At 39.5% G+C, this 16624-nt stretch overlaps 2 protein-coding genes and 1 pseudogene across 17 annotated transcripts in view; 2 read left to right on the forward strand and 1 right to left on the reverse strand.

Annotated features, from left to right (window-relative positions):
* Positions 1 to 720: 720 nt before the first annotated feature.
* On the reverse strand, positions 721 to 1833 carry LOC147323811 (uncharacterized; annotated as a pseudogene).
* Positions 1834 to 4137: 2304 nt separating this feature from the next.
* LOC147323812 (serine/threonine-protein kinase pim-1-like) lies at positions 4138 to 6832 on the forward strand. The gene is made up of 9 exons (XM_086304834.1): positions 4138 to 4271; positions 4375 to 4545; positions 4647 to 4805; positions 4993 to 5087; positions 5184 to 5231; positions 5328 to 5549; positions 5636 to 5822; positions 5921 to 6070; positions 6217 to 6832. The coding sequence occupies exons 1-9, from the start codon at positions 4208 to 4210 to the stop codon at positions 6306 to 6308; spliced, it is 1188 nt and encodes a 395-aa protein (XP_086160960.1). The 5' UTR covers positions 4138 to 4207; the 3' UTR covers positions 6309 to 6832.
* An 8471-nt stretch (positions 6833 to 15303) lies between these two features.
* The window catches only part of LOC147323813 (microtubule-associated protein tau-like), a 37321-nt gene continuing 36000 nt past the window's right edge, over positions 15304 to 16624 (forward strand). For 15 of the 16 annotated variants that reach the window (XM_086304410.1, XM_086304416.1, XM_086304419.1 and 12 more), the window contains exon 1: positions 15308 to 15465. The gene's annotated coding sequence lies outside the window, so the exon portion shown is untranslated. Of the gene's footprint in view, positions 15466 to 16624 lie in introns of all 16 variants that reach the window. The other variant, XM_086304428.1, reaches the window with a different exon arrangement.

Below are 16624 nucleotides of genomic sequence, written 5' to 3' on the forward strand. Positions count from 1 at the left end.
TTTTTCTGGAGCAAGGCATGAAAGATTTATCACACGCAGGCACAAAGAAGTAAGTCTGCTTCTCCCTGCTGGCTAAATATATTTAAATTAGTGGAAACCCTTTGATGGAACTGAGCCGCTACAGTAAACCTGCATGCAGCCGTACCTCCTTCCCCAAATCTTCATCCTGCTCGTGAGCTTGATCAAAACAGGTTTTGTAATATTGCAGGTTTGTTTGGCTCCAGCCTCAGACTGTAGATCTACCAGTGATGAAAGCTATGGAGAAAGTGTTTTTTAAACACTTTAAACACAGCTTAAAGTTTTTAAACTGCAGCTCTGCAGAGGAGTCCAGAGCAACACAGATTTTTCTTTCTTTTATTCTCATCATTTTGTTAGACATGGCACAGTTGAAGAAAAAAAGAAGACCACTCTAATTTGTCATGTGTTGTCATATTTTGATGAGAAGTACTTTTTGTTGGGTATAAAATCACCTGGCGTTAGTGATGGTGTTACTACTTTTAGCGATAGTATTCTAGGGTTAATGGTGAAATGACCAAGATTCCTCTGGAGGTGGCAAGGATCGGGTAGACCCGATTTGTATGGTCAGAATTTTCACATGCGCAGTAAGGATCAGGGAGTCCTGATCCATAACTATCTTTTTAGTTTTAGTTTTTGTCTACATTATATTGAAATGTTTCATTATTGGAAACATTTTAAGAGATACTTATTATTCTTAACATCTTAACAGATACTCTGTTCTATCATAAAACGCTTCGACCAGAAGTAGACACCTTTTAGCGCATGCGGGGTACCGATCGGGTTTCCGGTACAGATCGGGTAGTGACAGGATCTCAGAACTGGATTATAGATGGCAGAGAGTTGGTGTCGTAAACCACCGCCTCTGTTCAAAGATGGTCGCTCACAGTGGACATAGATGCTTCTTTCACTCCTCTTTCAAACCATCTGTCCTCTCTGTCCAAAATGTGAACATTGGCATCCTCGAAAGAGTGTCCTTTGTCCTTTAGATGCAGATGGACTGCTGAGTCTTGTCCTGTGGAGGTGGCTCTTCTGTGTTGTGCCATGCGCTTGTGAAGTGGCTGTTTGGTCTCTCCAATGTAGAGGTCTGAGCATTCCTCGCTGCACTGTACAGCATACACCACATTGTTAAGTTTGTGTTTAGGAGTTTTGTCTTTCGGGTGAACCAGTTTCTGTCTGAGCGTGTTGCTGGGTCTGAAATGCACCGGGATGTCATGCTTGGAGAAAACTCTCCTGAGTTTTTCTGATACACCGGCTACATAGGGGATGACAATGTTGTTGCGTCTGTCCTTCTTATCCTCCCTCGCTGGTGTCTGGTCTTCTTTTCTGTGCATCTTTGCTGACTTTATAAACGCCCAGTTAGGATAACCACATGTTTTTAGTGCTTCCTTTACACGTGTGTGTTCCTTCTTTTTCCCTTCAGGCTTAGAGGAAACATGTTCTGCCCGGTGGTGTAGGGTCCTAATGACTCCAAGTTTGTGTTCCAGAGGATGATGGGAGTCAAAGAGGAGGTACTAGTCCGTGTGTGTGGGCTTCCGGTAAACTTCAATGTTGAGGTTGCCGTTCTCTTCAATGTGCACAGCGCAGTCCAGGAAAGGCAAGCAGTCGTCCTTTGTGTCTTCCCTGGTGAACTTGATGTTTTTATCCACAGCGTTAATGTGCGCAGTGAAGGATTCCACTTCTTGTGTTTTGATTTTGACCCAGATGTCGTCTACATATCTGTACCAGTGGCTGGGTACTCTCCCTTTAGCCAAGAGCCTTTCTTTCCACTTCTTCCATGTAAAGGTTGGCTACAATAGGTGACACCGGGGAGCCCATGGCACAGCCATGTTTTTGTCTAGAAACCCTCGTTGTATTTGAAATATGTAGTGGTAAGGCAGACAGACAACACTGAAGTGACTATTTTTTGATTTATAGTAAATGATCATCTGTAGACATGTATATATTTTTTTGCAGCTGCTTTCAGAAAGAAGACCAGTAAATAAAAATCAAGCAGTGATGGAACACAAGAACTACACAATAAAAAGAGCAGGGCATCAAGCTCACAGGAGGACTCCAACAACTCCATCTATGAGACCGATGCCCGGTGTGGATTTTTCCATTTTATCACAGGATTGGTAAGAGATTGTTAAAATCTGCAACGAGAGAGCCCCTTCTAAGCTAAGACAATGTCAGCTTTACTAATCACGACCCCGTGTTTGTTTTGTCTCTCTGCAGAAGACTTTGAATAAAAATATGAAGGGGTGGATGCAGCAAGGTTTTGGCCTATCTTTAGAAAACGCAAGTATGGCTTCTTATTTGTTCACTTTACAGTTCTTCTAGTTCATCGATTTTGTACATGATTTTTCTAAAATACATTTTCTCTATAATGCAGGAGGTTGTTAAACATGTTACTCAGCAGTCGACTGCCTACCAATGATGAGATTTGTCTTTTCCTGTTGTTTTTCCTGTAACATGTACATGTAATGTTTGAACACAGACCAGAATGTTCTTAATGGGAAAAATGACCAACATTCCCCTGGTGGCAGGATTAAAAAAAAATGCAGTCAGTATGGAAAAGATATATATAAATCTTCTAAGGTTTGTATCTGTCTTGTGTGAAACTTGTATGAAAAGCATACAAGAGTGAAAACAGATGTAAGATCCCTTGAACATTTATATAAATGAAACTTGTATGTTTTGGATACTTACTAAAACAATATATGAAAGTAATGAGAAAGTGGCCACTTTCATGAGTAAATCATCCATCCATTCACTTCCGCTTATCCTTTTCAGGGTCGCGGGGGGCGCTGGAGCCTATCCCAGCTGTCATGGGGCAAGAGGCGGGGTACACCCTGGACAGGTCGCCAGTCTGTCGCAAGGCTAACACACAGGGACAAACAACCATTCGCACTCACATTCATACCTAGTGACAATTTGGGTTATCCAATTAACCTATCCCCACAAGCTGCATGTCTTTGGACGGTGGGAGGAAGCCGGAGTACCCGGAGAGAACCCACGCAAACACGGGGAGAACATGCAAACTCCACACAGAAAGACCCCGGCCTGATGTTGGAATTGAACTCAGGACCTTCTTGCTGTGCGGCAACAGTGCTAACCACCATGCCACCGTGCTGCCCCATGAGTAAATCATATTAAGCCTTATATGATTCACTAGCAAGCTAAAGCTGACGCAAGTCTTTTATAAGTTTTTTCTATTTCTTTGCCATATGGGTAGTTTTAATAGTTTGGGAAAAGGTTTACCCTAGAAATGCTAATTATTGGTGATTGGCACAAAAAGGATGATTGTTACTAGCATCGGGACGTTAGTTAATGCTAATTACTAGCTTAAGGATAACAGTTAGTAGCTATGGGATACTAATCACCAAAAATATGCTTTCGTGACATTATTGTGCGTTGGGTGTTGGTCAGGGCTATCCAGAATGACAAGTGGGACACTGAATGACCAAATTTAAAAATGTGTGCAGTGATTTGTGTGTAATCTTGGAGGACTCAAAAACGCGTGCTTCAGTCCACGCACAAATACGAAGCAATTTAACCACATGTATAACAATTTTACAAATGCATATATCCAAACCTAAATAAATTGTGCATAAATAATCACTATTTATTAAGCTCAGCTCCACGAATTGGATAAGCTTCTCGTTCAAAAACCTTTCTGTGCGTAGAAATGTCTAAAACTTCATGTAACATCTCTCTCGCTGGTTTACAGAACCTTACATGTATGTGCTTCACCTCATACACACAGATAGCATGGTGAGCTTTTGAGACAAATTTCTCACTGTCAACTTCCCTGAGCTGCTTTCATGTCCCATTGCAAAACTTGGACATCTGGGCTTTGTCTCTATTCCTGCATTCTTTTATTTTTATATTTATTGGTTTTCTTTTAATAAAGCAGGCGTTAATTTTTCTAAATGAACAGAATAGCTCACTTCACTTCTGTATGCTGACAAACATGTGACCTATACTGTAAGACTGCTCCTGTATACTCCTGCTTGTTACTCCTTTGTTGTGATTTAATTTGATGTTGTGTAGCCATGCAGAGACAGTTTGCATATATTAGAATGTTAAGTTCCGTGATGTCATCAAAACAGTTTTAAAAAGGGACCTTTCAAAGTTCCAACTACATACAAAATCAAATAGTTAAAAGTGAGTTTAGTCCAGGGAGAACAATTTTGAACCAGTTTCCGATATGTCGTCAAAATCTTGGCCGACCTTTGCTACGCCACGTGCTGTGGGTGTAAGTAAATATCTAGGTGAGTGAAGTCTCCTTTACCTGTCAATTCATCTTAAATTACAGGCTTTTACTTCAGGTGCTTTGATTCAGCAGTAACAAACAGATTTTTTTACAAACTGCAGAACGCCACACTGAGCCCTGGTCCTTCAGGATAGAGGACAGGACGTCAGATGGGCGAATCAAGAGCTCCAAAAGAAAAGATGGTTCCACAGAGAGATTGGAAAAAGCTTCCAAAACACGAAAGGACAGCGAAAGTCCAACCCCAGGCCCCAGCCATGTTTTCTTTGAGAAGTGTAAGTGAGACATTCACAGAGATTATTTTTTGTTTTATAGTTTCTGATCATCTGTAGGCCTGTGTGGAGTTCAGAGGTCTAATTGATTTTTGTTTATGCAGCTGCTTCCAGAAAGAAGAGCAGCAAACAAAAGAGCAGCGATGGAACAAAAGAACCACGCAGTAAAAAGAGGAGGACATCAAGCTCACAGGAGGAGTCTAACAACTCCATCTATGAGACAGATGATCCTTTACCTAGCACATACAACGGTCACACTACAGGTAAGAAAAAGTTCAAATCACACCTTAAACGAGAGCCCCTTCCCAAGCTCTCAGAATTTAGCTGGCATCCATCTGGTAATCACTAGGAAGCTTCCAACAGAGCCTGTACGAATGTGTAAAATGAGACGATGTCAGCTTTCCTACATGCAACTAATCACAACCCCGTGTTTGTTTTGTCTCTCTGTAGAGGACTTTGAAGAAAAATATGACGAGCAGGATATGCTGGGTGAAGGACAGTATGGGGAAGTGTTCTTTGGAAAACGTAGAGAAGACAACTTCCCAGTATGGCTTCTTATGTGTGCACTTTACGCATGTTTTCTTGTAGTTCATCCTGTTCTCTACGTGCTTTTTCTCAAACACATTTTCTCTTTAATGCAGGTGGTAATAAAACATGTTCCTCAGAAGTCGCTCTACCGCCAGCCAATGGTATGAGATGTTTGTCTTTTTCGGTTGTTTTTCGGGCAGCATGTACCTCAAACAGCCTAATGTTTGACAACTGACCCGGATGTTCTGTTTCTAAAGCTTCTTAATGGTAGAATGACCAAGATTCCTCTGGAGGTGGCATTGCTGATAAAAGTGGGGGCAGGACCAGAGGCTACAAGCAGCAATGTGACCCCAGTTTTACTCGACTGGTATGACTTAGAAAAAGAACTTATTATGGTCTTTGAAGGGGGCAAAAACGGCATAGACTTGGACGTTTACCTGTCAAACAGAAGAGAAAGGATTTGTGAGAGCGACATTAAGGTCAGTGAGTAGCAAGAATAAAATATTTGTCTTTTATGAATAATTTAGATCTTATGGTTTTAATGTATCTTTCGTTTGTCTGTCAGGTCATAATGAGACAGTTGGTAGATGCAGCCACTGAAATGCACTCCAAGGGTGTTTTCCATCAAGACATTAAGACAGACAATATTATAATTGAAAACTCAGCTGAACGTTTAGCACGTCCGCGTGTCAAATACATTGATTTTGGCTGTGGAGTCTTTTTTACACCAGAAGCAGTCACTCGAAGAAATGGTAGGTCATCAGCCTCATTGTTTACATGTTCTTGCCTGCCCACACGCCTTGTGTCCACATTCATTTCTTACCATTAATAATTTCTCTTTGGATTTTAGGGAGAAAATCACCGGCTCTAAACTTGCTGTTTAACGCCACCAAAGCCGATTGCATCACAGTTTTGCAGCTGGGCAGAGTGATGGATAGGCTGTTACACAACATCACCTCTTCCAAGAACATGTATTCGAAGCGTACTGATATTTCAGAAAGTAAGCCAGATGTTAATTCGTTAACCTGTCGTGATTTGCGTTACAAAACAGAAAATTCTGTTTAATGTGTTATCTGTATCGGTAACGCACATATCGATTTTTGTATGACAAACGTGAACCCCACCCTCTATTATATTTCCAAACAGACTGCGAGAGTTTTCTGTTAGGTTGCCTGGCAGCCAAAAATGAAGACCGCCTCACCCTAGAGGAACTTCGAAATCATCCCTGGTTCAAATGACTTATCGACTCCAAGCACAACAGGGTTACAGAGCATAAGCTCTAACAGAGAAGTATTTGGTCAAATTCTGAAGCCATGTCACATATCTGTGTATGTTTTTAACAATTATGTCATTTTTACAGTCCTGCCCCTGTAGAGGCACCCCACAAAAACCACGAGATCGAAGTGGAACTTCCATGTATTGTCTTTTCCATACATGGTTTCTGTCCATAAATGGAAAATACCCCACCCACCCCCAGCAATCCGTGGAAAGGGGATCTCTCTTTGAATTGCCTTTCCCGAGGTTTCTTCTCAAGTTTTTGAGGAGTTTTTCCTCGTCTTCTTAGAGAGCTTGTGCTGGGTTAAAAAGAGTTGCTACTATGAACCTGAGTTATAAATACAGGTGCATAGTAGCAACCTGTATTGCTGCACTGATCAATAATTAATTGATCAGTGATCAATTAATTATTCATGAATCAATTTAACCAAAAAATTTGACAAATCTAAAGAAATGTATTAATCAGGGAATTAGCAGCAACAGTAATTGGACAATCTAAATTTATCAGTTAATTAATAAATAAATCTGAATAATTCATCCTGCATCGCCTGTCTGCTTATATCACATAAACCTTTCACTGAAATTGATTTAATTTGTTATAATTATAATAATTATTTGTTTGTACTAATGCATCACAATTTCTTTGAAAGTTAAAGTGTGTGAATTTCCCGTCTTAAACACGTCAGTGTGATCATCCTGTCCTGTCATGCTAAGAAATGCAGTTGTGAGTTTTCATTGCTTCACTTGGACGAAACGCCCAAACACAAAAATGGTCCAGTGCTGTTTCTGACCGGAACACTGCAGGTTTAATGTCTTATAAAACATAAATCTATGTAATCCACACATACAATTCACCATGATGGGAGGACAACGTACCTCACCGTCCTTATCTCAAAAGTTGACCCTAATGTGACCGCTAAGCAACTTGTGAACTCTGCAGTCTGCATTGAAGGTCATGCTCTGGTTCATCTCTCTACCATCAGGTCTTGGAGTGTCTCATTTTACTGCATTAGCTCAAGTTCAATCGTGACAGCAACAACTGCTGTGAGTGCCTTCTGAAGTCTGCGAACTGGTTCACTTGACAATGTTTGTGCGTTTTTTGCTCTTTACAGCATTTTAGTGCAATTATCTAACAAATGAAATGGATTTATGTTTAATCGACGAGACCATCCAAGAAGGTTTTGTTTCAGCTGATGTGTAAAATTCTATTATATTACATGTGTATGCTACATACCACAGGTTATACACAAAGCCTGTCCTTTGTTTAGCTTTAGAATGGCTACACAAGACAAAAACATTAAATGCACTCATCTGCAATCTTTGCTATTTGCCACTCAGTGTCCGAGCAAGGTGTCAATTAGGGATGTGCTGATCATGTTTTTTTGCCCTCGAGTCTGAGTCATTTGATTTTGAGTATCTACCGATACCGAGTCCCGATCCAATACTTCAATAATACATAAAAAAAGAATGAAGCAGAACGAAGAAACAGATCCTGGATGTTCCTCATTTTTTTATTTAATTCACTTTATTTTAACGTTCAACAACTCTGTTAACAAACAAAGCACTTTTGTGAGGTAGCTTGAACAATCAAGTAATAAATAACATAAATTCTTCACTTATGGACTTTAGTGCAACAGTAAATATAAAAAAAGACTAATATAACAACAAATAGCACCTCAACTTAAATATCCGGCAGGCATGTAAACAAATAAAAAAATAAAAGTGCCACAGTGTTTGCAAAGCTAGTAATGTGGTTTTAGAAACTGCACTCCTAACTCTTACTGTCATCATAGCAGTAAGTTTCACAGAAGGAAATGTGTGTTTTCTCTTAATGAAAACTAACATCTCTACCTTGTCAGGTTTGAGCCTGTTTCTGTTCTCATCAAGGACGTTTGCAACGGCACTAAAGTCTCTCACTGTCCACAGAGCTACAGGGGGCACTGAGATATTGGGTTGCAGCCATAGAGGGAAACTGGTTAGCATGTTCTTTCCAGTACTGAAGTGGGTCGCTTTCCCAAGTTTACATATCTCACAGTTTGCTATGGCAATGTTGTTATCATCAACTTTATAATACCTCCAGACTGCAGATGAAAAATGTTGGAACACTGAGCTACTAGTTGTTTCGCCGTCATTGTGGATGTTGGATATCGAAGAATCCATAGGTCTCTCATCCTATTCATGTAGCCCCTTCTGCCAGGGTTACTTGCGTAGTAGCATTCCAACAACGCCCTGTTTTCGTCTCTTGCCCACCGATGCCTTCTTGTTCCAGTAGCCCACTTCTCGTCAGGGTGCCCTGGTTCCTCAACACCTGATGCGGACCTTGTTGACCGAGCCGGTGTTGTGCCAAAAAGTGATTGTCTGCCAAAAACTGATTTCCAATGTTTCTGTGTATTTTTTATGTGTAATATCTTTACGTATGTTTGTAAATAGACTTCGGTGAACAGGGTTTACAAAGGGGTTATATAGAGAATTAAAACAATATCTGTTTTTCAAGTATCTTTACAACTCTCTGCTATTGTACTTACAGTATAACCAATCCGGTCCTTTATCCCCACTTAAAATATTTTTACAGAAATATTGTAATATTTGCTGCCATGTCTGCTGTCCTCTTGGCCAACTTACCTCTTACAAAAGACATTTTTAATGTTAATGAGATTTTTTTAACTGCATAAATAAAGGTTATATAAAAGTCACTGCCAAAAACTGATTGCGGCTTCTACCTTGTTACACGAATGTTGTTTGTGGCTCAAGATGACTTTATGTCATCCATGAGGGATGCATTTGACATATGTTTCACATATTATAGCCCAACAAGTTACTTATAGCAGTTTAAATACGAGCAATCAGTTTTTGGCAGACAATCACTTTTTGGCACAACACCGGCATGCCTTCATATTTATCTGTCTCGCTCATGTCTGCGGTAGGCTTGCTTAGCATAGGGGGTCTATAGTTTTTTGGGTTTGGATATACCTATTTGTTAAATAGTTTTACATGTGGTCAGACTGCTTTGTGTTTGTGTGGATTGGACCATGCTTTTGTGAGTCCTCAAAAATGACGCACAAGTAAATGTACACGTTTCTAAATCTTAGTTTACGCTTTTGGATCATATTGTATGCGTTTGAAACACTTTTGAGTATTGAGACACATTTCTCTTCATGCAGCTATAACACCTTCTAGTTAGTTGTAGTGAATTACATGGCTGACTGAATGGGTAATGTAAGTTACTGGAAAGTAATCTAAAGGAATTATCACAGCTTGCGGGTCTGATTTGGGTAAACCCGTTACACAACCTTTTTCCCTCAGAGTGATGGAGGCAGATGGTCTTCATGGATTTAAGATTTTTCCAGACAGTCCTGAGGACAACCCAAACACTCTTTGAAGGGTAAACTCTGGTCTAAATGCACTGACACAGTCAGCGCTGAAATATTTCAGCAATCTAATGTTGTTCCATTATTTTTCCTCTGCTTTGAAAAGCAGACCACAGCCTCTGTTGGCGTCTGCTGTGACTGCCATGGTCAAAGACGTGATTACATAAGGTACAAAATGTTTTCCTGCAAGAGTCTAAACATAAACAAATATGGAGGAACTCTGACAAAATTCAATTGTGATGCCAAAACAGGCCAGTAAATACGCCAGTCAGTTACAAATAATGTGGTGAATAACATGTGTTCACTTCACGTATAGAAAGTGAGGACAGTGGCTGGAAAATAGTGGCTGCAGCTATAGTTGATTTAAGGACCACATACGTCATTTTTCATATTTAGGCAAAGCATTGAGCGCAGTGTTATTTTTCTTAATCATTGTCTTTATTTTATTTTAAAATTTAATTTCTATCTAGAAAAAACAAACAAACATTCTTTCTGTTTTCAGTTCTACTCGTCATATGGATGTTACCTTTTTTCTTATTTTTTGTTACATATATTAAAATGAACATATGTGGACCAAATGTTCAGGCTTCACAATGGTCTAATATTTACTTTTCTGAATGATCAGTACAGTTCAAAAACGCTCAGTGCTGCCCCTCAGTAAACTTCCAGAAGTCTGCTAATCATAAAACAGAGGACTTTTAAGGAGGGGGGTCTTAAAGAGACAAGAGCTGAAAGGTCTTGTTTAAGAAGGATGATGAGCTAAAAGACTACAAAAATGGATCGTATAAGATAAATATACAAAAGGTCATGCAAAGCTACTGTGGAGTCCCAGAACTGAAACATAAAGAAATTAGTGTAATATGCAAGAAACTGTATACCTCTACTATTTTTACAGAATCAAATTCATAGTGTCTTTCCACATTACTTTTATCTACAGAATATATGTGTAAAAATGTGCTTTTACTTCCTTTTTAAGCTTTGCATGCTGACAAAAATCTATACCTTATTATTGGCGGATAAGCAACTTGTGAAACTGATGTAAATCAAAGTGTTTTGGAAGAAAAAAATTGGAAATTGTGTATTTTCTGTATAGAAAATACAGAAAATATAATTCCAAGGTTTCTTGGAATTATCTTAATTTATTATGGAAATATTTCTTAATTAAAGAGAACTTGTACTTCTCTTTGACCATTGTTGTGTAGGTAGGGTTGCCAACTGCCCGTTTTAGCTGGGACATCCTGTATAATCAGCAAAAATGGTTCGTCTCTTATTCTACCTCAGATGTCCTGTATATATTGACCATTACCTGTAATGCCACTTAAATCTGATTTGACTGCAGTTGTATCAGATGATTGTTTCTGCCCAGTCACAACATTCAGTGACGGCCCATTATGCACATTAGATGTGAAGAGTAATACGTGATTTGTAAAAATAAGGTGATTTTTGTCTGTGTAGCATAATAAACTGGGTGATTGAAGTCCCTATTTACAGTATTTTATTTGAATATTTTTTTTCTTATTACACTATGCCCAGCTGGCTGTGCACTGCGCTTCTGGTACACCAGAGTGCCCCTTATTTTATAGTTAAAAAGTTGAAAACCCTATGGGCAGCTTATCTTAGTTCTGCTAGTTTCTAGCTTAGACATACTCGCTTAGAAATATAGGCCTGGTTCTATTAATTAATGCTCGCTTTTAGTTTAATATTGTCACTCATTTGCCTAGGAGTGTTAATTGGGAGCTTAAGGGATGATAACTTAGTGATGCTAGGTAGTAACCTAGCAATGCTAGTTACTAGTGCAGGGATGCTAGTTAATAATAGTCACCAACTTAGGGATCCTATTTATCATTCTAGGAATGTTAGTCAGTATTATAAGGATGTGAGGTAATAATAATTACTAGCTTAAACATGCTAGTTGCTGGCCTAGAAATTCTAGTCAGTAGTGTAGGTTGGTTGTTAATAGTAGCTATCTTAGGAATGCTAGTTGCTAGCCTAGGAAGGCAAGTTTGTAGGCTGGGTATGCTAGTTAATGCTAATGCTAGAAACTATTATATTAACTTGTTAACATATTAACTAATTAATGCTAGTTCCCAGCTGAGGATAATGAATCCTTTCATAGGAACGCTTGTAAATACTCCAGGGATGCTAGTTATTAAGAGCTGCTAGCTTACTGACGATTGTTGCTAGTAAGTTGATGCAAAAGGAGAAATCTTACTTTTTTTCCCAGAGTACCGGAGAAAGTTATAAGCTTTAGTCGGAATACCTGATTAATCTGGATGCCTGAAGTTAGCATCATGTTTTTTAAAGTATGGAAAGAATGATTATACGGCCAATCAGTAAAAGTTATCCCCCAGCTTAATATTAAAATCATCTTTTATCTGAGATAAAAACCTGTAACTTCAAATATTTGTCTTACACCATTTCTTTATTTGAACTGTATTTATTTGGAATGCTTGGAAAGAAAAGGGAAAGTCCCTGAGCCTGTGAAGCAGCTCCTTCAGGCCGGTGCCCACATGGTAGGGAAGGGTCTTGTGGCAGCACCTGGCTCACAGAGAACTCCTACCACAGGATAATAACCAAATCATCTTAACCCACACAGCTAGTGCCAGCTGTTGCACTGGGCACAATTCCAGAAAGGCAAAACAGAGAGGCGGAGAGGAAAAAGAAAGAAAGCACTTGTCTTGCCAACACATCATGGCCCCAGCATGAATTCGAACGTCAATAATTCCACTGCTGGTTTTTCGACTCAGTGTAAAAGTTGGCACTCAGTGTGTGATACCGAGGGGCCACAGGGAGGGCAGTGAAAGAGGAGTGACACAAGGGTGCACTGTTTAGTCTGGCAGGTCTCAGCTGCTTTATGAGCCAACACTCGACCTTTGTGAGCCCACCGCATCCATCTGTTACTGTAGCTACTGTCCAGTCTGGAAGCCCCTCTCACAAATGGATAAAAAAAAAAAAATCAATTTATAACTTTCCTTTTGTAGACTCGTAAAATTCCACCTTTCTACCTTCATTAAAACTTTATTATAGTTACAGTCAGTAACATATTCAAACCTGAAAATGTGTCCTTATTGCTGCGCTATTCTGTCAAGTTTTTTTTACTTAATTTACTCTGACCACAGTTGTTATCCAGATATATCCAGTTACGAAATGCATGCTTAAGCTCTACTGCAACTTCCAATGAAAATGAAAATCCAGAGAATGATAATGGAGTTAAGTGCAGCAGTGCTATCAGGAGCCTGTTTGCTTTGTGTAAGATACCAGTAGCACGTTGTTCTGGACTGAGTGGTGTAGCTTGAATACAAGTTCACAGTTACTGATGTGTTACTGAAGATCTTGCCACTCCTGCATCTCACTTTTATTAGGAGGCTGATATAAAAAGTGCTAAAAATGAATGGAGAAAGGTTATTTAAAGAGCATCAGATGAGAATTTATTGTAACTATATTTGGATTGAAATATATTTTTTATTTTTACAACTCATAGAAAATTATTGATTCTTCAGAATTTAATTGAGTTTGAAATATGTAAGCAAAATAAAAAGCAGTGAAAGGGGAGGATTTTTAGAAATATTTGACTTAACTAACGTATATGTGCTCACTCCTTTATATAATATTGGCAAAACATCTACAACAAAGCTAGATATAGTGACTGTAAAGACTATTGACTGTCTGAGCCTGATTGGCAGAGGGTAATTTAATTAACTTTAAGCCATTTAAAACAACTTCAAGTTCTAATTTGACCTGTCCCCATGACCCACAGTCCGTATATCAGCCTGCTGCTTCTTAAAGGACCTAATCAATTCACACAAAACTGATCTATGTTAATAAAATGATCAAAGACCTTTTTATACACGTAAAATACACAAATGCATAAATCCTAATTTAAACAACTATATATTGTAAAAATAACATATTCACAGAATAACAAAGTATTTAGGGAGGTTATACTGAAAACTGTACAAAGGCTTACAAAGAAAACAATGATCCACGCACATTTGAACTTATATGAACAAAAGTATGCTGCTGTTGATAATATGGAAAATAATAATGTTTAATGTTACAGACTGACTCGATATATTTGATATTTCGGCAAATATACTAATAATATAGTATTGTACTAACATAACATGTATCATATGTCATAACATATGTCCACAAGTATGTGGACAGCTAAGCATTTTGCCCATATCCCTTCAACGCCTAGTGTACCATATGTGATACATGAGGTTTTTTGGAGTTTTTGAGCCTTCAACATCATCTGTGTGTTTTTTTGACTCCTGAAAAAATCGAAATATATTACACAATACATTTTTAAGCATTTTTTTTTATCCCAGATGTAGCAAATATGAAATGTAATGCAATTATTTTTTAAGCACATTTGTCAGATGGTTCAGTAAAATCTTCATTTTAAAAATGGCTTTTTAAAATTTCTTAGTTGAGGATTTAAAGAGATATTTGTGTAACAGCTTCTGTTTTTCTGGTTTCAGCCTTTTTAACAGGTGTTGAACCTCCTGCGACTATTTGCTCTGATTTAACAACAGTAAGGTCCAGGGGTATGTCAGATGGTGTTTAAAATTCTTCTTTTTTCTGAAATTGTCTTGAAAATATCTATAATTTTTTAAACTGCTTATCCAGTTTGGGGTCATATCCATGGGGTCTATCCATCTGTCATGGCTAACACACAGGAGGTGGTTTATCTAGGCTCGCATTAACAGGGTGAGTTTAGAATCACCAATTCTTGTCTTTGGACTGTGGGGGGAAGAAAGACAGAAAGACCCCAGCTGGTAGATTCAAACTCAGGACCTTCTTTCTATGAGGCTGCAAAAGATCAAATGATGTCCTCAGTAGTGATTGGATACTGTGCAGATGTTACTGGCCTGGAAGTGGTCACACGTGGACGCACAACTGGCAACTGCCCTTCCACGAGCCTGGTCCTCCATGCTTGATGAAAGGGAGTTTTTTGATTGTTGGAGTTTTTCTGTATTATTGTAGGATCATTACCTTAACCTCCTAGGACCTGGTGTCCACATATGTGGACATCACATTTTGGGTTATTTACACCAAAATACTCAATTTTGCTCTACAAGGGCCTGATATCCACTTACGAGGACATTATAGGCTACTGCTACTGTTCAAAATTTTAAACAAATATGCTCATATGTGGCTCTCATGTTTCTTAAAAACAAAAATAAGGTAAAAAAATAAAATAAAATCTGGTAATTCTTTGTTTTTACATTCATCGGGCCCCAATATGTCCAAATATCAAAGAGGAATTAAAAATGCATGCCGTGGAAGAGTTCGGGTCATGGAGGTTAAAATATAAAGCACCTTGAGGCAACTGTTTGACAGTTGAATTGCCAAAGATTAAAAAAAAGGATCCTATGATTTTTTTTGCAGTTACAGTTACTATTTACCAGTCAGTTAGTTTGACTGAGACATTTTAAAACCTTCAAATTCCTTTTAAAATGTCCTTATTTGTGTGTGTAGATAGCTGTCTATATAACTGTGCAGGGCTGTTTCTGCATAAACAGAAGAACTGAGAGCAAAACATCCGTCTTTGCACCTCTTTGTTTACACCCTAGATGAACGCAAATGGGCTGGAGGCTGCTGCGCGCAGACAGGTTGCATTTCATGACATGCAGTCATCGCCGCTCCACAGCGCCCCGCTCCGGCCTGCGCCTGCACTGCGACGAGAAGCCGTGCGCGCCCGGTGAGCGACTGCCGCTGAAGAGACAAGACCGCTGTCTGCACTCAGGTAAGAAAACCCAGACATATTTGTTTTATTTAACCGATCCGGTGTGGCTGCAATCACACCGAAACATCAGGAGAGCGGGCGACGTGCGACTCAAACCCCGCGTCGTAATTCTGCGTCGGCATTCGGCCTGTCACTTGATATTTTATTTGCATGAGGTGGGAGAGGTTGGGCCTGTGCGCGTTTTACGTATAGAAATTTCGTGCACTTGAACACGAGGCGTATTTTTTTCTCTTATATCTCATGACAGCACAGATTCTCCTGCAGCAGCTTCATTTTGCGTGTTTTCGGGGCTCACGCTTTTCATTGTGCGCGATCTGCTCCTCCATCGACCTACAATAAACAGAAAAACGTGTTTTTGTTGCAGCCATCATCGCACCAGCCCTGGAGGTGCAGTCACCTCCCTACAAACACGATACATTCAGCGTTTTTCTTCCTCCTCAAGAGGAAAAAAAATGTCTCCATCATCCTCCGGAGCAGGTCCTGTTTTCGTTACTGCCACTCTGCTGCTGGCGCGCAGTAACGAGACTAATCCTCCAGAGTATTTATAATCTCATTAATAAAGAATCCCATGGGGGCAACAAAGCGGTGTTATTTCTCTAAGATTTACTGTAATTTAATAACACTTGTGTTCTTTGTGTCGTCGGCTTTGAGTGTGAATTTATGGCTGTATGCACCCCCCTCCCCTCCCGTTATTCTGGATCTTTCGCTTCTTTCTTGCATCTGAGGCCTAAATGCTTTCCAGACCAGCTGCCTCACAAACCAGCTCCTTTGATTTTAATATGTGAGATTCTGACATGTAAATAGACGCAAAAACGAGAAGCCCCTGGTGTATTTAATTGATTTCCCTGCGTCTCTGTATTGTTTCGAGAGCGGATAGTGTTGGAAATCGGGATGAAGCAGTGCTTGTGCGCAAATGCCAAGCCCATTTTTTTTCGCCTTTTTTTCATATTATAAACAGAGGAGAGCGCCCATGTCTCCGTGTGCTGTCACACGGCCAGTGCAGTGAACCAGGCTGCTTATCTGACACATATGGGCTCTTGGGTAATCCTCCCAGGGTCAGCGGACGCGATCTGACCCACAGTAGGTGCATGAAAGCCTTTTAACGCGAACCCTTTATGCCCGCCACATGAACAATATGTCATTTTTTCCTCTTTGGTTT

This window comes from Aulonocara sp. 'chitande type north' Nkhata Bay, linkage group LG8 (assembly GCF_057382095.1).
Source record: "Aulonocara sp. 'chitande type north' Nkhata Bay isolate Kocher_YH1m ecotype deep benthic linkage group LG8, A_spYH_male_GT1.1, whole genome shotgun sequence".
NCBI lineage: Eukaryota > Metazoa > Chordata > Actinopteri > Cichliformes > Cichlidae > Aulonocara > Aulonocara sp. 'chitande type north' Nkhata Bay.

Coding starts and splice junctions, on each gene's coding strand:
- LOC147323812 (XM_086304834.1), top strand. CDS start 4,208: ATGTCGTCAAAATCTTGGCCGACCTTTGCTACGCCACGTGCTGTGGGT. Junction 4,806..4,992: donor ATACAACGGTCACACTACAG/GTAAGAAAAAGT, acceptor GTCTCTCTGTAG/AGGACTTTGAAGAAAAATAT. Junction 5,088..5,183: donor GTAGAGAAGACAACTTCCCA/GTATGGCTTCTT, acceptor TCTTTAATGCAG/GTGGTAATAAAACATGTTCC.